Source organism: Mytilus edulis, chromosome 10 (genome assembly GCF_963676685.1).
Source record: "Mytilus edulis chromosome 10, xbMytEdul2.2, whole genome shotgun sequence".
In the NCBI taxonomy this organism is placed as follows: domain Eukaryota; kingdom Metazoa; phylum Mollusca; class Bivalvia; order Mytilida; family Mytilidae; genus Mytilus; species Mytilus edulis.
In genome coordinates, this window is record NC_092353.1 from 12,596,775 (window position 1) to 12,611,014 (window position 14,240).

A 14,240-nucleotide genomic window follows, 5' to 3' on the forward strand; every position below is an offset into this window, starting at 1 on the left:
TTCAGAATCACAATAGGCTTTCTACAAAATATTCGATTTTTGTTAATAGTACCGTTAAAATAGAATATGTAGAACGATGTTTATATTACATGCATGTTCTACTTGAGTCTTCGACCCTCCTTTTTCTCCTGTAAACAAATTATTAAAGTCGGTGTCGTGAGTTGTTGAAAAGTTCTAAAACTCATAACTATAGCATTAGACGAAAGTACGACACAAAGTTTAATTAGAATAGAGCAACTTTTAATCAAAGCTCTTTTCTATCTTCAGTTCGTCATGGAACACTATCCAGGATGATGTCAGATAACATATAACAAAACAAAACCCTGCCGAATGCGAAATTAGGACTTAAAATCATAAAATCTAAATTTTACCATTTAATCGATAACGTAAGGAATAATAACCCCTGCCAGACATGATTGATTGCAGAAGTTAAACAAAATCTGGTGGACGTATGCAAAGCTTTAAAGGTCGTGATATAGAAAAATCGAACGAAAAAAAATAACAGCCCGGTTTACGAAAACTACTTACTTAAACAAATGATTAGGTAAGTCCACTTCATTTATTTACGAGGCTCCGCGTGTATCAACTAAAATCTTTACATTAGTCATCACTAGTCATAATATGTTGGGTATGTGCTTTCTGATTATAAGATAAATCTAGTGGAGATCTTCATCCGCAACAACGGTACAACTTGTTAATTTCATTTTTCCTCATTAAACGCCTGCACTATTAAGCCTGAATGACGGTGTTGATTCTAAACGGTCTTCTAATATCTTCTCCAAGATTAACACGGGTTTTGTATAGTAAATTCACACTGTTCATATAAATAATTACCTACAGAAGTAATAAGGTTAAGAAAATACAACACTGTATTATTCATTGGTGTTTTTTTTCAATTTATAAAAACTATTTCATATGATTTTTGTTATTGAAACGAGCTGTAATGGACAACAATTATATCTATTTTACGTAATATTATCGTACAATCAATTCGACCTTCCGACGTATAACATGTCTTATCTCTCCATGGACTTGAAAATGAAGGTAATATATATTGTCCTTATATTACTTTCTTATGTTGAGGAATATTTTTCTCTTCATTCGTCGAGAACATGTAAACGTAAGTTTGCTATATACTAGCATCAAACATTTCCTTGGGTTATTCAACGTATACAAAAACAAAGTGGTGTTACATGTATTAGGACACATCTATAACAATTATTTAAGGTGCACGATGGCAGATACACGACTACCTTTCCAGATGTTTAACTAAATAATAAGCATTGTAGTGCGGTGACAGAAGTGTAAAAAGTCGTCTAGATCGCGAGTTTAATCTCCCCAAATAACACACGGCTAAAAATGGTCTTAACTTAAAGACAAATATGTCTTCTTTAGTTTTTGCCCTGTCGTCAGAATTTCGTACGGTCACTTTTTTCTAAAAAGTCGTTTTAATGACTGGTAGTATATTGGAGAGTTTCAACCCCCCTTTTTCAAAATGAAAAAATGTGTATGTTTGCTTACATTTAATTAAATAGTTTTTCCTGAAGCTATTTCTATATGTCAAAATATTCCATTCAGTATTTTATTTTCTTCTAATCTATAAAATTTGCGAAGTTTAGACTATTTAAAATTGAGGTAATTTTAATTGCAAATTCAGACTCAAACTTTAGTTTCCTCTTCATAGTAGTAATAAAAATTATCCCATAATATTTTAAGCATATAATATTTAATAAAACTAATTAGTGATAAAAATTTCGGAACCAAAATATGAAAAAAACCCATAAGAAATCAATGGAAAAAGAATGGAGTAAAAATCTTCAATTTCAACACGGAACTCAATCACTTGCCTTCCGTCACATTTTGTGTATTAGTCAATAATTTGCTCTCAAATGATAAAAAATTACTACCTTTTTCGCTATTATATACACATATTTTCAATTAGAGTGCACTGATATATGCCACATACTTTGTTTGTATATATTTATATTCTATGTTTTTTCGTTATAAAACATCAAATATACTTTGTCAGAAAAATCTTATTGTAAAATCAAAATAATTGACGGATAGTTTCAGTAAATATTCCGTGATATGCCAAGTCGTTTGGAACTTGCTCCATTAAGTTCAAAGAAAAGACAAAAGTCGTTACATTTTATGCAGTGCATAATATGCCAAAAAAAAAAACCTTGATTGAAATTTTGTGTCAATTTACCAGTTTAGGGAAGTCGATTTTTGTATCTGCATTGCATAAAAGATTGGATGAGGTGAATATCAAGCTGTTTCATGCAATAGCTGTTAATTTGAAGAACTCCGTACAGGCAGTTTATCATCGTTCATGCCACAAAACATACACAAGTAAACATATTTGTTCCCCCTTTTAGAGCGAGGAAGCTTCTAGTCTAATATTTAATGACGACATACAATTATCTGACTGTTGTCCCTCTGTTTCGGATATTTGTACACGTTCTAGAATGCAGTCGTTCAACTGGAGCGCTTGTATATTTGTTGCAACAAAACATTTTAGAAAGATAAAAAATACTCAAGTTTGAATCAGATGAGCGTATTAAAAATGTTTTATCCGTGTCAGATAAAGTTAAAGTTGAAATAGTTTCCCGTCCATCTTTTAAACTTCAATCACTCTGTCATTTTGGTTGCATTACAAATTATTTGGTAAAAACGTAAAAAAAAAATAAAAATCCAAACCCGTGGAAGCAGATATCTCAATTAATGGTAATTCCTCATGACACCGTTACTCGATAAATATAGATCATTTCTTCGGCTGATTATAATTTAAAATACTTTACATGTAAAATGCAGTCTAAACTAATTTATTTCTATAGAAATTCAGTTGTCAAACAACTTCAACAAGTTCAAGGCAAATATAACAAAATATTTAGTAGCAAAATAACTATTTAAGATGCCATTTAAGCTTCTAGTCAATTGAAAACTGACCTCAAAATCTCAATGTCAACTGCAATAGACACAAATAACGGACAGATATTTTATTCCGCTGCAAGTTTACTTAGAAAAGACATCGAAACTCTAAAGAAGACTACCCAACTTTGGATGAATTGTCTCTTCCTTCTTAATTCAGCAAATGCTTTCGTATTTATAGCAATTCATTCTATGGTTACTCAATGAAAATGCATACAGACAAGACTATTCTCAGGAAATGGCACCAGAGAAATTGCGGAAATGCTAAGCAATTGTTGAGGCAATCGTTTTTGTTTTACTCCTTTTCATTTAGGATTGGCTTTACAAATGTACCATGAGTTTGGTTCAAAACACTTTGTTGAAACATTGAATGCCAATGGATTTTATGCTACTTAAAGTAAAGTGCGACGCTATCTTATATGTTGCCAACCATGAAATTGAGCGAATTCAAGATAGTGTGTACGTCTCGTATAATGTTTCCCCAGCATCTTTGCAGACAAGAATATGGATGTCATCACACCTTCCTAAATCCCCTTTTAGATCTCTTTTAAAATCTTGGATGAATTGATAGGGATGGTTTGAAGTTGGTGATTGTTTTAGGAACAAATGTCTTCGGACTTCCTACAATACCTTGTCTGTACATGTAAAGAAAAACTCAAAATAACGTGTTTGCTTTGAGCAGAACCTTTCATGTGCAGACCTGTGGCCATGAGTGAAATGTGCAGAAATATTAAATATCTTGTGACGGTTGATGAAAATGAAGATGATGGAGATAACGGTAAATTTGGTATAAAGCTTATTGCACTTTTACACACAGTTCCAGTCCCGAGGTTAGGGGAGTGTTGGCGTGCCCTTAAAAAGGTTAAACCCCGCCAATATCTGTATGTGTCTGTTTCAAGTCACGAGACGGTAATGCAGTGTTTGTCGTTTGTTTCTATATACTATATTTGTTTCTTTCTTTTTTATTTTGTACGGTAATCAGGTCGTTAGATTTTGTGTTTGTTTTACATTATTCATTTCGGGAATTGAAGACTATGCAGTATGAATTTTACTTATTGTTAAAGCCCGTACGAGACCTATAATTGTTTTATGTCTTATTTGGTCTCATTTGGAGAGTTGTCTCATTTGCAATCATATCACATCTTCTTTTTTTATATGGAATACTTTTGAAGTTTGGGGTACGTTGCAAGGGAAAAAAGGGGGAATATAGTTACAAAACCTATAATGTAATAGATAATAACCAGAGTTAAATACACAACAAAAGATAATACTATGGTAGCAGTAATAATTGTGTAAAAAACCCAAAAGCAACGAGTAGTCTATAAAAAAAACTGAAGTATCCGCAAATTCAATTTGAGGTCATATTTGACTGTAGTGTTCTATGGCTTTGGTTTGATGACTCACCCACTATGATAGTTTAAAAAATAATTTTAAAGTATTGTCCTGCATGACACTTGATTTTTACCTGAAATTGATATTTTTCATAAGGTTAAGGTGCTCTAAACATTTTATAGGTTGAAAACTTGATTTTTGAAGTTTTGTTTATAAAACGTCGTTTTAGGATTTTTTTTGATAAAAAAATCTCAATGATGAAGGTTTATGTACAAAAACAAACATTACTAAAACCGAAACAGTATCATTTGTATATAAATACAGTTTAGAAATAGAAAAAAAATGTCAAAATTGAAACCCTCCCAAACTTTCACAGATTTTTAAATATGACATTTGACCTCAATTAAAAAAAAATGTGACCATATTAAGTCCTGACGACAGGCATATTATTATAGTACACGATTTCCTCTTTCCAATGATATATTATGTAGGTGTATGTTCGGTGGGGAGATTAAATTCCAAAAAATCTGCCCTCAGTCACCGCACTATTGTTAGTAAACTATAAGGTAGCTTTTAGTCTTTGTTGCTTCAAGCCAAACAAACTCATGCAACTGTAAGCAAAATTTTAAGATCGCAACACCCAATTAATTCATTCGTTAAATTTATGGATAATTCTGCCTAAACAATTATTCGAAGGACGAATTTTGAATTGTTTTCCTGAATGATTAATATTACCAGAAAACAGTATTTATACATGTACATGTCTATGATAGAATCATTAATTATGTTAAAGTTTCCATGGAAGATATATGATAATGACATCATGTACTGAAACAGTTTTGATTTTCTGTTTGACCTTGACTGTTATGTATCTTTAATTTGTATTGTTAATCACTTAGAATTCATACTTGAACATTTTCGTGTTTTTTTTTTAAAGTTTTGTTTACACTGTTGTTTGTGCAAATTCATTTTTTCAGACTGTTCGATATCTTTCACCTCTTTTGTAACACTGTGGAGACAGATGCACACACATTTTGACTATTTTTATTTACTACAATACAAACACATTTTTCAAAAAATTGTTTTGAGGGCATTTATGGTTGAATATTTATCAACAAGTCCTAAAAAGACGTAGAATTGTCTAAAGTATGTTTGTTTATTTGGTAATAGTTTTGTCCTCAGGTGTTTTTGTTTTCTCTTGATATGAACACATACAATAAATTTTTATAATTTAATTTGGTTGAATATATAGCGAATTTCTGAACAGGAAATAATATTTTGTGTTTATCTTGAGAAAAAATAGAAATGATCCACAAAACAATATATAACCAAAAAACCAAATAAACCTGTGACAATTCTGCTTCTCTTGGTACCAAGTTGATTAAAATCAAACCAAAAATGACCCCAAAATCTTTTTTTGAAAAAAGTAGTTTTATATACAATATATAGGAAAAAAACTCAAGGGACGAATACTTTTGGCCACACTTTTTTTGCGTTTAGGTCACGCATCGTTGTAAATATAACGCAATTTGATGAGACTGTCGTTCAAAGTGAGAGGTTTAGCGCTATAAAACCATGTTTAATCCACCATTTTCTACATTTGAAAATACCTGTACCAAGTCAGGAATATGACAGTTGTTGTCCCTTCGTTTTTGTTGGGTTTTGTCATTCGATTTTGCCATGTGATTAGTGACATTCAGATTTAATTTTCCTCGGAGGTCAGTATTTTTGTTCTTTAAGGTAATCGCTTCTGATGTAAAATACAAGCATATTAATAGATCAAATGAATAATCTAAATACTGACCAGAGCACCTGATGAGGATGAACGGCCTTTGTCCGGGTGTAACCTAAATTGATATCCGAAACAATATGCGGAATAAAAACAATAAATCCAGCACAAAAGAAAGAATACTTAAATAATTAAATGACACCAATACACTTAGGAACAAACTACGAGTGTCAAAATTAAGCCCTAGTTGCAAATTATAATGATCAAAACTGCAAAATGTCTTCCAAAAAACAACACCCCAAAGACATTATAGAAATGCGTTATTACTCCTTGGATTGGTTTAGACACGTGTAATAATTCAATTATAGAGAAAAACGGGGACCAGCTTCTATATCTTGCTTACAACTTATTATTGTATTTTAACGTTTCTTATGTCAATATGTACATTTCAGCATGTCGCTCACTCTGCTGTTTACATGGGTTTTGTTACCAGGATATCCATACAATGAAACACAAGTGTGCGTGTTATCGTGGTTTCACTGGTGAAAATTGTGATACAGGTAGGTTAGATACATTTGGTATTCCGAAACATGAACGACTTCTACCTAGCGGAAAAGGTGTCTGATATGTATAAGATATAAATATTGCAATTTCGTAAGATTAACGTTCTACTATGAATTTATAATAAAAAGGAAAAAAAGGAAATATTGGATTTAAATCAATATGACTTCAATCGTTAAAAAAAAACCAAAGTCGTGTTTATCGATATAGGAAGATGTAGTTCGGGTGCAAATAAGACAAATCACCATTCAAGTAACGATTCATTAAAGTTAACCATTATAGGTCAAGGTACGGCCTTCAACACGGAGTACTTGCAGCCGTCAAATGAATATCTCAATCTTCTAGAATCTTAAACTAATCAACAAGAATAACTTAATTGATACCATGCCCTTATTCGTGTTTTTTTTTTCTATGAACGAAACAACCAACATAAAAGCATATTTAATACTTCATCAGTATGATTTACTTGTGTCGCATATCTTTTGTATATTAAAGTTAAAGAAATATGTTGGAAAAAAGTTGTTTGTTTTGACTAGTAAAGAATGATAATAGAACAATGATAATGAAAAATAATCATAGTGTATTAAATAATACATTTCTATAGAACGCTGGCTTACTGCTGGAACATGATTGACATAGATTGTGTCTTTTAACTTATAGAAACTATAACTTACTAAGTTTGAGTTCTAAAATGGGGTTTATGACTGAGATAGATTGCACACTGATGATGAAATAAATATAGAAAGATGTGGTATGAGTTTAATGAGACAACTCTTCATCCAAGTCACAACTTTATGAAGGTAAACCATTATGAGTCAAGGTAAGGTCTTCAATACGGAGCCTTGGCTCAAACCAAACACCAAGCTATAAATGGCCACAAAATAATTACTAGTGTTAATCCATTCAAACAAGAAAACCATCGGTCTAAGATATATAATAAGAAAAAAGCAACGAGAAACAATTATGAACCGCATCAACAAACGACTGAACATCAGATTCCTGTCTTAGGACAGGTACAAACAATAGCAGCGGGTTTAAACATTTTATTGATAGTAAAACCCGTATCTGTAACAATAGTAAAACATCATAACATAGAAAGATGTTTATTTCACCAGACATATTTTTATTTAAAAAGGTATCTACTCAAAATTAAGTAATTTTACTTGCTTAACAGAACCACAAGTTTCCAGTACTACAACAAGTACCATTTCTCCAAACTCTGGAACAACATGTGCTGACAGTCAATATGTCAAATGTACTAACCAACATGTATGTGCTGATGTCATCCTAAGAACCAGGTGTCCTTTATCTTGTGGATTATGTGGTAAGTAGGTGAACAATGCTTTTTGTTTTGACAAGAACGTTTACCTTGACTTTACTCTTAGTTGTTTACTATGCCAATGACATAAGTTATTCTGACTATAGCATTGTACATATTTATTATAAAGTAATCTGAATTTGATGTTATTTCATTGCTTTCTATATAGAAGATATCCTTTTCTTAAATATACCATTTTCTGCGAATAAGTGCTCTACAAATTAAAAGTATACAAATAATCTAAAATTATATATGTTTTGTATTGAATTTATCAACTTATAAAAAGTACAATCACAAAAAAAGATTACGACATTAATATTATTAAGTCGTACCTCTTAATGAAAGTTTCAGTACAGAAAAAGTGGAATTAAAATGTGCATTAACAATTAAAGACATACACAATTTGTACATAAATCATAGAATAAGTGTATTACAATTAGCGGTTCTTAAAGTGAGGAAAATAATCAGTATTTTGACAAATAATTATAATGATGCTTTGGCTCAACCGATTTGCAAATTCTAATAAAATTGAGAATGGAAATGGGGAATGTGCCAAAGAGACAACAACCCGACCATAGAAAAAAACAACAGCAGAGGGTCACCAACAGGTCTTCAATGTAGCGAGAAATTCCCACACCCGGAGGCGTCCTTCAACTGGCCCCTAAACAAATATATACTCGTTCAGTGATAATGAACGCCATACTAATTTCCAAATTGTACACAAGAAACTAAAATTAAAATAATACAAGACTAACAAAGGCCAGAGGCTCCTGACTTGGGACAGGCACAGAAATGCGGCGGGGTTAAACATGTTTGTGAGATCTCAACCTTCCCCTTATACCTCTAGCCAATGTAGAAAAGTAAACCTTCAATTGATAAATTGTGATCTAGCACAAGCGATACGATTTCAAAATACACATCAAAACTAAAAGAAATAAAGAAGAACAACATTCAATCCTACCCAGTGTTAATATGTAGTATCGAAACATGATTGGTAAATTAAATCATACTAAAACATTACAGCTATTTTACTTGATGAATATAATTTATATAGAAAATTTTATAAATTAATCTTTGCATTATCTTTATATGTTATTCATACTGTTGTTACTGTAGTAAAGTGTCAAATTGTGTCATTTGCCTTTACATTAAGAATAAAACGGATCTTTTACATGTAGTTCGTCAGGAACTATGATACTACTATAAACAAATAACCAATAATTTTTTTTTCCAGGAACCAAACCAACTGCTGCATGGATACATATAATTGGGAAATGATCTGCTAGATGCGTTTGCCTAAAAAATCATAATAAATGATAAAAACTATTGCTTAAATTTAACACATTTTGATCTATGTTATGCTATTTCAATTATAATCATATCTTTTCTTCTGTAAAGATGTCACTTCTCATATTCTTTTAACCTGACATTACAGTACTTGCAACCTTAGGCGTTACTGTTTGACGTGAACTTGACTGATCGGTGAATGATCGGTGACGGATGTTTGACTGATCGATGAGTGATCGGTGATCGGTGACCCATAGGATCCGTCAGATAAGTCAAATAACCTATGTGAGAGTAACCCTGACAACTGTCACCGATCGATCAGTAAATCAAATTTATGCACGGATCGGACGGATACGTATATATTTAAAATTCTTATGTAAACCGAACTCCACAGTGTTTACAATCAATGAACGCGGACCTCTACGAAGACACCTTAATTTACACGTTATAAGTTTTGATAAAATTAGTTGCAATACAAAAGTAAAAATAGTTTAACAGAATAAGATGCTTAGAGCGTTAAATTGTTTGTGTTGATTAATATTTTTGTATTAAATATTATAAACTTCATAGAGATATATTAACTCTATACTCTGTTAAGATGAACTTATTTCTACGAAATGGTTATTGTTGACCGCCATTGGATTTTTGAACTTTTAATAGTTTCGAATAGGTTGTTTTTTCATGAAATTAAAAGAATGTCAAAGAAATGATATTAAAAGTTTGTTTCCATTGTTTAGAATTACCAAAATTAATATTCTTTTTATCAAATATTGTACGATTTTATTTGCAATCAGTTATTTTTACCATCTTGAGACAAGTCTTCTAATTAGAATTCAGATATAATGAGAATTAAAATACTTAAACTTTTATTTTTGTGGAATAAGAATGCAGTTATTGATTTATTTTGATGCAAATTATTAACCATCTTATGATTTAAGTACTTTTTGTACATCAGGATTGGCTGTTCCTCATAAAACATGCCTACTTTAAGGAAAAAGATATTAAATTTTCGTTCGCGTTACCTAAAATGCAAATATTTCTTCATTTTTAATACTGAAAATTATTGACCGCCATTGGATTTTGTACTTTTTATAGTTTAGAATAGTTTTTTTGTTCATAAATTTAAAAGAATGTCAGAGAAATCATACTAAAATTTTGTTCGCATTGTTTAAAATAATCAAAATTATTCTTCTTTTTATCAAAAATGATACTATTTTATTTGAAATCAATTATTTTTACCATCTTGAGACAAGTCTTCTAATCAGAATTCAGATCAAATGATAATTAAAATACTTAAACTTTTATTTTTGTGGAATAAGAATGTAGTTATTGATTTATTTTGATGCATATTATTAACTGTCATATGATTTCAGTACTTTTTGTACATAATGATTGGCTGTTCTTCATAACATAATCTTACTTTAAGGAAAAAGATATTAAATTTTTGTACGCATTGCCTAAAATGCAAATATTTCTTCATTTTACTGAAAATTATTGACCGCCATTGGATTTTTGTACTTTTTATAGTTTAGAATAGTTTTTTTTCATAAAATTATAAGATTGGCAGAGAAATCATATTGAAATTTTATTCGCATTGTTAAAAATAACCAAAATTATTCTTCTTTTTATTAAAAATGATACTATTTTATTTGAAATCAGTTATTTTTAACATCTAGAGACAAGTCGTCTTATCAGAATTGAGATATAATGAGAATTAAAATACTTAAACTTTTATTTTTGTGGAATAAGAATGCAGTTATTGATTTATTTTGATACAAATTATTAACCGTCATATGATTTCAGTACTTTTTGTACATCATGATTGGCTGTTCTTCATAGAATAATCTAACTTTCAGAAAAAAGATATAACATTTTTGTACGCGTTGCCTAAAATGCAAATATTTCTTCATTTTACTGAAAATTATTGACCGCCATTGGATTTTTGTACTTTTTATAGTTTAGAATAGTTTTTTTTCATAAAATTATAAGAATGGCAGAGAAATCATATTGAAATTTTATTCGCATTGTTAAAAATAACCAAAATTATTCTTCTTTTTATTTAAAAATGATACTATTTTATTTGAAATCAGTTATTTTTACCATCTAGAGACAAGTCTTTTAATCAGAATTGAGATATAATGAGAATTAAAATACTTAAACTTTTATTTTTGTGGAATACGAATGCAGTTATTGATTTATTTTGATACAAATTATTAACCGTCATATGATTTCAGTACTTTTTGTACATCAGGATTGGCTGTTCTTCATAAAATATGCTTACTTTTAGGAAAAAGATATAACATTTTTGTACGCGTTGCCTAAAATGCAAATATTTCTTCATTTTACTGGAAATTATTGACCGCCATTGGATTTTTGTACTTTTTATAATTGAGAATAGTTTTTTTTCATAAAATTATAAGAATGGCAGAGAAATCATATTGAAATTTTATTCGCATTGTTAAAAATAACCAAAATTATTCTTCTTTTTATCAAAAATGATACTATTTTATTTGAAATCAGTTATTTTTACCATCTAGAGACAAGTCTTTTAATCAGAATTGACATATAATGAGAATTAAAATACTTAAACTTTTATTTTTGTGGAATAAGAATGCAGTTATTGATTTATTTTGATACAAATTATTAACCGTCATATGATTTCAGTACTTCTGGTACATCATGATTGGCTGTTCTTCATAGAATAATCTAACTTTCAGGAAAAAGATATAAAATTTTTGTACGCGATGCCTAAAATGCAAATATTTCTTCATTTTACTGAAAATTATTGACCGCCATTGGATTTTTGTACTTTTTATGTTTAAGAAAAGTTTTTTTTCATAAATTAAAAGAATATCAGAAAAATCATACTAAAATTTTGTTCGCATTGTTTAAAATAATCAAAATTATTCTTCTTTTTATTAAAAATGATACTATTTTATTTAAAATCAGTTATTTTTACCATCTTGAGACAAGTCTTCTAATCAGAATTGAGATATAATGAGAATTAAAATACTTAAACTTTTATTTTTGTGGAATAAGAATGTAGTTATTGATTTATTTTGATACAAATTATTAACCGTCATATGATTTCAGTACTTTTTGTACATCAGGATTGGCTGTTCTTCATAAAATATGCTTACTTTTAGGAAAAAGATATAAAATTTTTGTACGCGTTTCCTAAAATGCAAATATTGTTTCATTTTACTGAAAATTATTGACCCCCATTGGATTTTTATACTTTTTATAGTTGAGAATAGTTTTTTTTCATAAAATTAAAATAATATCAGAAAAATCATACTAAAATTTTGTTCGAATTGTTTAAGATAATCAAAATTATTCTTCTTTTTATAAAAAATGATACTATTTTATTTGAAATCAGTTATTTTTACCATTTTGAGACAAGTCTTCTAATCAAAATCGAGATATAATGAGAATTAAAATACTTAAACTTTAATTTTTGTGGAATAAAAATGTAGTTATTGATTTATTTTTATACAGATTATTAACCGTCATATGATTTCAGTACTTTTTGTACATCAGGATTGGCTGTTCTTCATAAAATATGCTTACTTTTAGGAAAAAGATATAACATTTTTGTACGCGTTGCCTAAAATGCAAATATTTCTTCATTTTACTGAAAATTATTGACTGCATTGGATTTTTGTACTTTTTATAGTTGAGAATAGTTTTTTTTCATAAATTTAAAATTATATCAGAAAAATCATACTAAAATTTTGTTTGCATTGTTTAAAATAATCAAAATTATTCTTCTTTTTATCAAATATGATACTATTTTATTTGAAATCAGTTATTTTTACCATCTTGAGACAAGTCTTCTAATCAGAATTGAGATATAATGAGTATTAAAATACTTAAACTTTTGTTTTTGTGGAATAAGAATGTAGTTATAGATTTATTTTGATACAAACAATCACCGTCACATGATTTCAGTACTTTTTGTACATCATGATTGGCTGTTCTTCATAAAACATGCTTACTCCATGGAAAAAGATATTAAAGTTTTGTACGCGTTGCCTAAAATGCAAATATTTCTTCATTTTACTGAAAATTATTGACCGCCATTGGAATTTTGTACTTTTTATTGTTTAGAATAGTTTTTTTTTTATAAAATTGAAAGAATATCAGAAAAATTATACTAAAATTTTGTTCGCATTGTTTAAAATAATCAAAATTATTCTCCTTTTTATCAAAAATGATACTATTTTATTTGAAATCAGTTATTTTTACCATTTTGAGACAAGTCTCCTAATCAGAATTCAGATCAAATGAGAATTAAAATACTTAAACTTTTATTTTTGTGGAATAAGAATGTAGTTATTGATTTATTTTGATGCATATTATTAACTGTCATATGATTTCAGTACTTTTTGTACATAATGATTGGCTGTTCTTCATAACATAATCTTACTTTAAGGAAAAAGATATTAAATTTTTGTACGCGTTTCCTAAAATGCAAATATTGTTTTATTTTACTGAAAATTATTGACCGTCATTGTATTTTTTTTCTTTTTATAGTTGAGAATAGTTTTTTTTCATAAAATTAAAATAATATTAGAAAAATCATACTAAAATTTTGTTCGCATTGATTAAAATAATAAAAATTATTCTTCTTTTTATCAAAAATGATACTATTTTTTTTTAAATCAGTTATTTTTACCATCTTGAGACAAGTCTTCTAGTTAGAATTGAGATATAATGAGAATTAAAATACTTAAACTTTTATTTTTGTGGAATAAGAATGCAGTTATTGATTTATTTTCATACAAATTATTAACCGTCATATGATTTTAGTACTTTTTGTACATCAGGATTGGCTGTTCTTCATAAAACATGCTTACTTTAATGAAAAAGATATTAAATTTTTGTATGCGTTACCTAAAATGTAAATATTTCTTCATTTTACTGAAAATTATTGACCGCCATTGGATTTTGTACTTTTTATAGTTTGAAATAGTTTTTTTGTTCATAAAATTAAGGGAATGTCAGAGAAATCATACTAAAATTTTATTCGCATTGTTTAAAATAACCAAAATTATTCTTCTTTTTATTAAAGATGATACT

At 28.9% G+C, this 14,240-nt stretch overlaps 1 protein-coding gene across 1 annotated transcript; it reads left to right on the plus strand.

Moving 5' to 3' along the window:
- The first annotated feature begins 1,011 nt into the window (after positions 1 to 1,011).
- On the plus strand, positions 1,012 to 9,197 carry LOC139492586 (uncharacterized). The gene is made up of 4 exons (XM_071280737.1): positions 1,012 to 1,120; positions 6,445 to 6,552; positions 7,728 to 7,877; positions 9,106 to 9,197. The coding sequence occupies exons 1-4, from the start codon at positions 1,012 to 1,014 to the stop codon at positions 9,147 to 9,149; spliced, it is 411 nt and encodes a 136-aa protein (XP_071136838.1). The 3' UTR covers positions 9,150 to 9,197.
- The last annotated feature ends 5,043 nt before the right edge of the window (positions 9,198 to 14,240 follow it).